This window comes from Glycine soja, chromosome 14 (genome assembly GCF_004193775.1).
Source record: "Glycine soja cultivar W05 chromosome 14, ASM419377v2, whole genome shotgun sequence".
NCBI lineage: Eukaryota > Viridiplantae > Streptophyta > Magnoliopsida > Fabales > Fabaceae > Glycine > Glycine soja.
In genome coordinates this window covers 8,205,368-8,217,201 of record NC_041015.1, presented here as the reverse complement: position 1 = coordinate 8,217,201, position 11,834 = coordinate 8,205,368, and the positions used below count along the sequence as shown (strand labels likewise).

At 29.9% G+C, this 11,834-nt stretch overlaps 1 protein-coding gene across 1 annotated transcript; it reads left to right on the top strand.

Annotated features, from left to right (window-relative positions):
* The first annotated feature begins 7,896 nt into the window (after positions 1–7,896).
* LOC114383349 lies at positions 7,897–11,313 on the top strand. Its single transcript, XM_028343009.1, has 3 exons — positions 7,897–8,669; positions 9,883–10,128; positions 11,032–11,313. Exon 1 carries the CDS (start codon positions 8,100–8,102, stop codon positions 8,613–8,615), a length of 516 nt encoding a protein of 171 aa, XP_028198810.1. The 5' UTR covers positions 7,897–8,099; the 3' UTR covers positions 8,616–8,669; positions 9,883–10,128; positions 11,032–11,313.
* Positions 11,314–11,834: the final 521 nt, after the last annotated feature.

The window sequence follows — 11,834 nt, the reverse complement described above, 5'->3', positions numbered from 1 at the left end:
GAAGCTGTGCTAAACCGACGACTTTCATCTCCATTATAAAACATGATGCCTAACACTTGAGCTCACTCGTAATTTTTTCCATCTTTTCACATTTTCCTTACAAGTAATTGTAGTCAGTTTTAGGATCTTTTCGATATGTTTTTATTTAATGTTAGATCTCCATAAATTATTCATATTTTTACTACTAAATTACTTTTTCAATTGTTTTGAGATGTTTGGTGAAGAACCCATAATAAAGGATAATGTTAGCGGCTTTAATGACGAGGATCAGGAGCACGGTATTCATGAAAGTGGAGAACCAAGCAATCAATGTCAATGTGGGTCATCTTCATATTTTAAAACTATTAATAGCCAAATTTTAGAAGATCAACAGTTCTTCAATTCTTATCATAATAGAGGGAGTGACAGTATGAATGTCTCCTATAATCTTTAGGCATGATATTTGAATCAAAACAAGCAGTGAATATCATTAAGCAGTTTCATTTTCTACATTCATTTAATTATGATGTAGAAGAGATCAAGAGTGACAAGTATGTTGTTAAGTATATACAATATGGTAATGGATGTCATTGAAAGGCAAGAGCATCCTTCGGCAAAATACATAAAAGGTGGGAAATAAATAAAATAAATGGTATTCACACTTGCACAACTTCACTCATATCACAAGATCATGTTAGATTAGACTCATATGTAATTGTTCATAATATTGTTGACTTGTGAAAATAAATCCTGGTATCCAAATCAAAACCTTGATTACAGACATGTTACAACGCTTTGGTTATACTGTGACATACAAAAAGGCATGGACAGCTAAACAGAAAGCACTCAAAATTGCATTTGGAAGCTGGGAAGAATCATACAGTTATCTACCTATATAAATGACAACTGCTCAACACTTTGCACCAAGTATAATTGTTAAGTACAAAACAACCAATTCAATGGAGGATGGTGAGGATGACTCTTCTAGGGTGATTCTTAATCGTATGTTTTGGGCTTTTAAGCCATGCATTGAAGGCTTTCAATATTACAAGCTGATTGTGCAAGTAGATGAGACATTTTTAACTGAAAAATATTGTGGTACTTTGTTGACTGTCATTAAACACGATGGTAATCAACACATTTTCCCACTCACTTTTGAAATTGTTGAGAGCGAGAGCAAAGAAGCTTGAATGTGGTTCTTGTATTATTTGAGGAGATATATTACACCTCAATCAAATTAGTGTATTATATTAGACAGAGAAATCAATTTACTAGCAGCTTTGCGATCAAAACGAGTTGGATGGACTAGAACGGATGTAACTTTTGTGTATGGCATTTGTCACATTACATCAAATTTTATTAAAGAGTTTTAAAATGTTGACTTAAAAAACAAATCATCAATATGGGTTAACTTATAAGCACTTCATGTGTCAAATAATTTATTTATTACGTGTTCAACATATTTATTACTCATTATGTTGTCTTTTGTCATAAGATAAGAGATGAGAAAATTACGATTTGAGGCAAGGTTTCTAGCAATGTGATTAGAGTTTCCACGAGCAATAGATTGGTTGGACCAACTTTCCAAGAGTAAATGGACTCAAGCCTATGATGAAGGAAAACAGTATGGGCACATGACTATTAACCTTGCCGAGTGTATGAATTTTGTTTTGAAAGGAGCCTGAGCATTGCTTATTACTACCTTAGTCATGGAAACATTTAATAAAATAAATGACTCATTTGTTACTAAAGAGATGAAAAAAATGAATATGATAAAGATAGGACATAAGTACTTTAAAGAGGTATATGTCATGATGCAAAAAAATCGACACATTGCTACCTGACATTATGTTTGGATGTACATTCAGGGGATTGGGGAGTTTAAGGTTCAAAAAATTACAAAATATCCAACTTGGGCGACGAGCAATGACATGTATAGTCAAATTGAACCAATGATGGTGTGATTGTGAAGAATTTTAGGCACTTCAAATTCCTTGCTCACATGCAATTGCAACATGTGCTTTTTGCAATTTAGAATGTGATGACTTTGTTGACCCTATATACAAGTTGGAAAATATTTATAAGGTTTATCAACATCAATTTCATTTCCTTGGAAGCGGAGATAAATAACCTCAATATTTTGGTTCATATTTTATGTCTAATCCTTCGAAGCGACAAAATACAACGAGAAGGTTAATCACTAGTTGTATATATAATGAGATAGACGAACTAATTTCAAATAGACCGAAGAAATACTCGTTATATAGAACTGAATGACATAATCATAGTAACTGTACATACAATCAAGTTGACGACTAATATTATTTTTACTTTTTAATTTTATGCTTGTGTTTAATTTGTCTTGTTTATTTTATATTAATGAATTATATTATTTTTATTTTGACGACTACTTCTACCACTAAACTATTTTCTGTTGCCAATATTAAAATAAATTATCAAATAAAATTAATTAATAATACTACATAGAATTATTAATTTACTTAATGATAACTCTAAAAATTAATTATAAAAATTTAAAAAGAATTTAATATTATTTGATAAATTTTAAGTTAATATTAGTAACAAAAAATTTTAATATTTTTCTTAAACAAATATATATATATATATATAATACATTTAATATTTTTATTTAAATTTAAGTCTTTTGTATTATTTTTCTAATTTACAAAACAAATAATAATCCTTAAAATTAAGAAAAAAATATAAAAATATTAAATAAAACTAAAATGAAAAAAAACATAAATTTGTTAATAGATAATTTATGACTTTTAATAAAAATATATTAAAAAATTAAAATACTTATGACTTTGAAGTCGTATAAAAAAATAAAAAATATAATTTTTTATGACTTTAATAGAAAAATAACAACAGTTTACAATTTTTTATTTAGAAGTCATGTGATATTATAAAACTTATCCCTTTTTAATATTAATTTAAATTTTGCCTAATTTAATAATTTAAAAAAATACACTCATTTAATCGTTTCGTCCACTGCCGATGAATACACAATATAATGGTCAATAATATGCATGTGGTGTTAGCTGACCAGAATATTATGGCTTCTCGATATTCTTGAGAAGGATAAAGAGATCGTTGTTGAATTGTCATCCAATTTTTGGCTTATTGGGTATTATCGTATACTTAAAAAAGAATATTAATTAAATTGAAATCACGCAGTGCTTGACTCTGACCAATGTGTCTTGTCTTTTGCTTATAATTATTTTGCCTCCGAAGAATTTTGAAACTTTCATTTCGACTTTCACGTGTCGGAAAATCAAAACCAGCAAGAGTAGGAGGGTGACGATATTTACGTGAAAGTAACAAACACAGCATTATTTAGCTGTGAGTTTTGTTTGATCCACATAATATAATAGGTGAGATGGGCCAAATTCGCGTGTTGCTAGTGGTTTTTATTATTATTTTCCAAGTTTCACATATTATTTAGGGTGTTAAATATTAGCAACTTTTCTACCCAAATGAAAAGATATTTGGCATGCGATGCGAGTGATAGATATATCGAATAGGTTTATTATTAAAGTTTTATTATATCGACAAACTACATTAGATATAATTTAAATTTTAAATAGATATTTTTAAAATATTTATGTAAAAAATACGAGCATTTATCGTTTTGAAAATAAATTAAAGGCTAATACACAGTTAAAAATATTAAAGAGCAAAGCGATGAATTAAAATAAATAGTGTTTAATTATTTTAAAAGCTTGCCTCTATTATTTTTCATTTTTAATTTATGAAAACAATCATTAAATAAATTTCAATGATGATTTTATTAAAAAAATCATAAATATTTGAGTGTATATATATATATAGAGAGAGTTTCACTGTCATCCTGTAAAAAATATTATAATTTTAATTTTATTGATTTTTATAATAATTATTTTAAAGTTGTACTCAGAATATATAATGTTTTATTGGTGGATAGTATGAAACTTTTTGTATTAAGAATATATATAGAGAGAAAATTAATTCTTATTAAATGTTTTATGTAATTATTATAATATAAAAGTCAAGATAAAATAAAATAAGTCTTTCCAAATTAATATGTGTCGCAATCTTCTGAATAGAATTAAAACAACGTAGTAATCATAATTTATTTGTACAAAAACAAAAATTATATAGTATATTTATTAAAATCATATCAGGTTCTTCTAGATTGAGTAGTACAATTCTTAGGCATTATTTGTCGGTGATCAATTTCAGTTGTCAGTAGAAGTGTTAGAAATAGGTCATCCCAGAGACCCAAACTTATTTAAATAGATATTTTAAAAATATTTATGAAAAATTCATTTCTTAAATAATTAAATTAAGGTTAATATAGTTAAAAATATTAAAGAACGAAGTCATTGGTTAAAATAAATGTTTAATTACTTTAAAAGCTTATTTCTATTATTTTTAATTTATGAAAACAATCATTATATATGAATTCCAAAGATGATTTTATTAAAACCAAAGCAATCATAAATATTTTATACTAGTAGTTATCATAATATAAATGTCCAGATAAATTAAAATAAATCTTTCAAATATCCTGTCACAATTTCTTAATAGAATTAAAACAACATAATAATCATCGATCATAAGAATCAAAAAAATATATTATACTATAAAAATGATATTAAGTTCTTCTAGATTGAGTAGTACAATTATTATTAGGCATCATTTGTCGGTGATGATTTCAGTTGTTAGTAGGAAAGTGTGACAAATAGGTCAATCCCAGTTCAACCTGCTTCATTTTTGTCAGCAGTTGCCCATGTGGGAAGCTTTTATTTTCGATCTTCTGGAAACATGAAGCCTCCAGACAACACCCTAATGTCGTCTTTTAGCTAGAGTCGTGTTGTTTCTTCTTAGTCGTATGTATGCTACTAGAAGAGTACGTAATTTCCAATTTAGTTGTTGTTTTCTTCTTATTCCTGTTGTCTCCTATTGTTTCAAATATCGTGTAATTTTTCTACTTGCACCCTCCTCAATATACAAGGAGTACCTCCAGATTCATGGCTCAATATAGAATATATATTTACCCGTTGTGAAAATGACTTTACAACCCTAACTATGCATTTTGGCCACGTTGCACTCACAGCTAGCTAGCTTCATACATGATATTATGTAATCAAATGAGAAATTTGTAAAATACATAACGATATTGTTGAAAAATTAAAGAATGTTGTAAAATAGCTGAAATTTTTTATGTGGTGATATTTTTGTAATTGGAAGAATGAAAAACGATTGTATGGACCCGTCTTAGATTGTGTCTCGGTGACAATGTCATAATTATGTTTGTTGAAAACGAAGATGGTCTTATGTATAAGACCGTTGTCGTTTTATCAACCTTTTTTTTCCCTCCCGCGCACTCTAGGTCGTACTTCGTTTACCATCTGTGTGCCTACCTCTATCGCTTGCACTCGCACTCGATTTGTCGACCCTCACTCGATCACTCTCCTCCCTCATTGGACCATTCTCCTCCCTCAGTCGATCAATCACTCTCCTGCCTCCCTCGTCACGCTACTCGGTGCGTGGTCTGTGCATTGTCATAGAGGTACATTTCTTTTAATCTTGTTTGTGCTATCACACATAGAGAATGAGACAATGGACATTGGTCCCATTTGTTTGTGGTATGACATGGTGTGAAAAGTCTTGAACTTACCATTGGTGATAACTTGTTTTTTCACCAAGTCGTGTCTTGTTTCATATTAGTAATTTTGTTGCACGTAAATTATTTGTAAAAATGTCTACTAGGCGTTATTACAAGAGTCAACAATTCGTTGAACCTCTCTTCGATGCATTTCCTATAGTGCTCTTTGGTGAACGCCATGATTCATGAGCTAAAATTATTGTAACCTGTTCATCTCTTTGGTGTTTTTTTTTTCATTTCTATGAACATGGCTTGATTTTGGGAGGTATGTTCAATTTTTGTGGAACTTTTATCATATTGTAATCTCTATTTTATTTGGTCTTGATTCGTTTGTTTATTGTTCTGATCCGGTCCTTAGTGTATGAGGAATGAGGATAGCTGCAACTTTTTGTTGTTTTTTGTAACTTTTGATTCTGATGCAAATGCTGCATTCTATTTCCAAAAGTTAATCTGTGACTTAGCTATAAACTTTCAATCAGATGTAGAGAATTTGGGTATTTGTATCAATGAATTGAATGTGTATACTGCCCCCTAATATTGATTGTCACCTGTCTTGGTTAGATACAAAGATGTACAGAAATGTTCTAATTGTACTGTAGTTGAAACTTTTCCATTGTTAATAACAACAATGAAGCCTTATTCCATTAGATGAGTACAACAACATAGATCACACGATGGTATTTGGCTCGGAAAGACAAAATCTTCACAGATAGTAACATTATATAAACATGATGAGTATTACGTTACTACTTCACAGATAGTAACCTCTCTTCCATGCATTAATGTTGTATAACTTCTATACTCACCAGAATTATTAATGGGAAGAGAAAACAAAACACAGAAAGCTTGATGCAGCCTTTAGCTGCACCTTCCATCCCCATTTCCTAAAGTAGTTCCTTTTTCTTATTATAAGAATATAGAATCCAAAAAGAAGAAAATAAAATACAAAAAGCTTGATGCAAAAGGAGTACTCCCTCTCCGAGCTATGAAATAAGGTTAAGTTGGTAGATGATTGAGTTTTTTTAGCATGTTGATAGAAGTTGGTTTTTCTATTAGTGCATATAAAAATAATTTTATTGGAAGATACAAAACTCACTTTAATAATTTTTACATTTGGAAAGTTAGTCTTATGGCTTCGACTTTGGAATACCTTGTTCCTAGAAAAAAATAAGTCAATTTTTTTTGTTTTAATGATGAAAAGCATTACTTTCTAATATATTTATTGTTAATTCCATTTTATATTCTTAATTTATTACAAAACTTACTGATTAGATGTTCACTTATTTTCTATACCAGTTAAAATGAGATTTTTTTGTTAAGTTATACTAAAATTGGTATGTTGTATATAAGAAATAAATATCTTTTTTATATATATAACTAAAAGGTATTTAAGACTTTTATTTGAAACCCAATTAATTTCTCTTTCATAATAGCGGCTCATTTTCAAGTAAAGTAATACCTCTAATGAAAACTTTATGCTCAAGTCAATAAACTAAACTATACCCAAAATGAATATCAGTATCAATAAAAATAATCAAGTTAGTTAATTTAATTAATAAAGTCATAATTTAAATTGTATTCAAGGAAATTAAAAATCTCCCCCGCAATATTTTATAATTTAGTATATTCTAAATTTAAAACAATAATTAAAAAAATAAATAAAAGGTTAATTATATATATATTAATATAAAATAAATAAGTACACTTAAATAAAAAAATCTTATATGAAATATTAAGGATATCTTAGATTAATTATATAAAAACACTAAATACATAGTATATCAATTATATACTAAATAAATAAATGTAAATATAATATTCAACTTTCAAAAAGATACTATAATATTTAATTCTTTAGTATTATAATTCTGTCGTTACCTAACCGCAATTCAGTACTGAATTGATTAGAGTGATGGATTCAAAATAAAAATGGTCAATAATATGACTTATATTATATCAAGAATAATAATATAGTAATCAGTTATCAATCCTAGGTAGGAGAGAGCATGCCTGCTTTGTGTTTTTCCCTATCATTACATAGGGCAAAAAAAAAATCATGTTTGAACTGAAAACAGTCAATGCCCTTCTAATCTAACTTATCTCTAATTCTTTTTATTTATTTATTACATTTATTCAATTTTCAACAAATGGATTAAACTAATAATACCACATAGTACACTTCGGTAATAAGGTAACGCGTTGGCTCCACGGTTTCATTCTTATCTTTAATAATAATCATAATCATATAGTCTTCCCAAATCCAGTGTGCTATGAGAAAGCCAACCTCTGCTCATAGTTTCCTACACATCTTTATATATATCAACCCACATAGGGGATTCACATTCACTTCAATATTCAATATTCAATCATTCATATTCCAATCCTGAATCCTTCCTTCATTTCATCAGTGAATTATCAAGTGTCAAGTGTTAACTAACCGCCATCGATCATGAGGTGCAAAAAGCAGAGCCAGAACAAGTTAGTTCGAATCATGGCATCGCCAATCAGAGCACTGGGAAAAGCACGTGACATGTACGTGCGGAGCATTACGAACTGCGGCCAGCACGTGAGCTACTACGGCGGCGGCGACCCCACGGAAGGCGCCGGAAGGTTCTCGAGGAGCCACAGCGTGGCCACCTCGACAACAACGAGGTACGAGGTTGTCAGCGAGGACTACGCGGAGCTTCTCAGAGCCGCGTCCGCGAGAACCTTGGCGAATCGAATCGACATGGATTTGGTTCTCAAACAGCAACAGCATGCGAACTCTTTGAAAGGTAACAATTTGCCTAAGTCCAGCAGTGTTGGGATGGCGAGGATTGACGAGGATAAACCCTATGATTCCGAAGGAGGTGTTGCTTTTGTGACGGATCCGTATCCGAGGAGTAGAAGCTACGCTGTGGCGAAGAGAGGACCTGCTTTTGAAATTCATAGTTCAAGACTTGTGTCGGTTGAAGCTAGGAAATAGGAGAAGTACTTAGATATAACTTGTGTGAGGGAGAAAGAGATTTTAGTTGAATTTGTAAGAATTAGTCCTTCTCCTTTCTTTCTGAATCTGTTTCTTGGTGTTTTGGATAAAATTAATTGCATTCTGCGTTCTCTTTATGTTTCATGTAGTGATAAGTTGTATTGATTTGATTGTTTTTGTGTTTTCATTTGTTTTCGGATAGAGATTTAATTTCTTGTAAGTAAGATTTTAGGCTTCTTGTTGGAACTATGAGGGTTTCTTGATTTTGGTAATCACTATAATCATCTTTAGTTCTAAAGTTTTTTACAAGCTTTAGTTTTTTTAGCGGGTTACTTTACTAAATTAATCTTCTATTTGAGGTTAAGATATATTATAAACTCATTCTTTCTTCTCAAAGATGTGTTATACAAGGTTTGGAGTGCTAATAATATATTTTGAATAGATTATTCACTTTTGATGATAATTTATTAAGAAATTATAAAATTATAAGTGAAATTCCTTAAGATTGATAAAATTATATGATTTTTAAGAAATTTATATTGCAATTGTTACCTCTCTGCTCTCACTCTACATTGTAAGTTGATGTATGCAAATATTGTTTGGTCCTCTTGCTTTGACATTCAATGTGCTGCTTAGTTTATGGATTAGGATTTCTATTCAATTTCAGATTTTTTTTCACTTTCTTTGACCATATGTGCCACTGATTATAAACTACAAATTATAAACATTTGTCATGATGGTTGATGCATACACCTGAAAAACAAATATTCTGGGCATACATGATTAAGTTTTATGTAAGTAACTACTGGACAAGACCAATGTTAAATATTTCCCTATTAGCAGGAATCACACAGAAACCATGTGATTTTGGTGCAAGTGGCTACACACCAAAGTGGTTTGGGTCATGCAGGACCCGGTTCTGAAGAACCCTAAAATTGTTCCTTCTTCATAGGCATTTGCAGTTGGCTAAAAAGTACTTAAAATTATTTTTATTATACTCATGGCTTTGTTAGTAAATTTTAGTGTGTTTTCAATATATTGGATTATTACTTTAGCATTGCAATTCTCAAAACTGTTAAAAAAAAGGAAGTTTCAATCATGATATTTTGTTTTAAGCAAGTAATGTCAATAACAATCTTAACTACTTTGTAGGGCTTTTTGCCATTGTGTCAATCCTGCTTCACATGCTTATAGTCTTAAGTAGTGCATTCTTTTGATTTTGTTTTCCTGATTGAGCTCATGGTCTGCTATATTATTTCTCTTTCAGGAGGGGAAAGCCAGCCCCACCAATAGAAGAATCTACCTTAGTAGAGCACAAGATGCAATGAACAAATGTCATTTCTTCTGACAAGAGAGTTGGACTGACGAAGAAATTGATAGTAAGCATTGTTGCAATGAACCAGAAAGTCAAGTTTGTGGATCAGAGGCTTCAAGTTTCAGATAAAACAATGGCAGCAATAATTGCTACTGAGAGGAAGATAAATGACACTGGATCAACTGTCAAAACAAGCAGGTATGGTTGAATACAATACATAATCTTCATTTCTGCACTTAAATTTCTCCATGAAATTGTTATGATTTTGTGGTAAGATCCAACAACAAGGAAATACAAAGTCTATTACCTGGATTAACTACGTGTTGGGGAGAATTAAATATGCATGATGATCCTTATGATTTAATTAGACCCTAAGTTTGTATGTTATTTCTCATTCCTAGCAAGTCGTAGTGCAAAAATTGCCGCTATAAAAAACAAATTGAAATCCTTAAAGGAGAAGAGTTCTAGTACCAAGAAGGAGAAGCAAAGTGACAATATTTCTTTAGTCAATTGTGTAAGTATATAATATGCAGAATCAAGGGATAATTCAACGGTGTATGAATTGAAATGTGGTGCAATTGTTTATACTCATTAAATTGGAATTCACATATTTAATTAAGCCTTTTTTATATATAATTTAGGCCATTAGCCAGAATTGTAACTGCAGAAGCATACTGGGGGTTTTCTCATAGCTAAATTTAACTGAGTTTTCTCATAGCTGAATTTCAGCTTTACTTTGCGATCATGTATGCTTTCACTCCTTAAATTTAAAAAAATTAGCATTTCTAGAATCCTATGCAATGCTAAGGTTTTGATATAGTTTATGAAGAATTGTTTTAAGTTCCTTAAGTTTACCATTTTATCATCATAATAGCAAGATTATGCTCTCAGATTCAATTTGAAATTGTGATCGCAAATTAGTGCATGGTATTTATCATGTTAACATACATAGATTTATCATGGTATTTATCATGTTAATTCATCATGGTAGTTTGATTGTTTGAGAAATGATGGTAAATGTATAGTGGTTTGTCAACTCTACAGCGTCATTTGGGATCAAGTTGCTAGCATTTTATTTTCTTCCTCACCTTTTGTTTGCAGGAAGAAGATATAATAGTTGTGATACCATGGGAAGAGTGGTGGGACTTTGAACTGGATAAAGATGATTCCAATCCCCATATTGCTCTGCTTCCATTACACCCTGCTTTGTGTGCCAGCTTTAATGAGACTGCCGCAAGGGAGTATGCACTGAGCATGGCAGGAAAACCATATGGTTACCATAACATGATCTTCAGTTGGATAGACACTTTAAATGAAAATTATCCACCACCCTTGGATGCTAATGTGGTATTAATTTAATCAGTTGTTCTGCTTGAATTTCAATACATCTCTGTTAATTAATTCCCTATCAAGAGAGGATTTTGAAAATTATTTATATAATAATTGTTATAATACTATTTTTTTTCAATACATCTCTATTTATGTGACTTAGAATATGTTATGGTAGAAGGATAGAATAAAAAGTAGTTGGGATTAGTTAAATACAAATGCTTTTATATTATTTATAAAATAATTGTTATAATACTATTTTTTTATCTCCGTTTTTATTACATCATCTATTACATCATCTATTGTTATAAGTTACTATTACATACTTTAATTTTATGTATTTTCTTCCTATTTTTTTTACAGCTGTAGAAAAATATAAATCATTGTATATAATTTTATTTTATTTTTACTGTGGTACTTACTAATTTTCTTAAATAATATTTTTAATATATACATAATTTTTTATAAAAATTAATAATGAGGCTTTTATTTATATTGCAATCATTATAAAAATTATTTTTAATAGTGGGCCAAAAAAACGAGGCTTTTATTTATATTTTTAAGATACTTATCGA

Excerpts from the sequence above, each read along its gene's own strand:
- LOC114383349 (XM_028343009.1), top strand. The coding sequence starts at position 8,100 with ATGAGGTGCAAAAAGCAGAGCCAGAACAAGTTAGTTCGAATCATGGCA.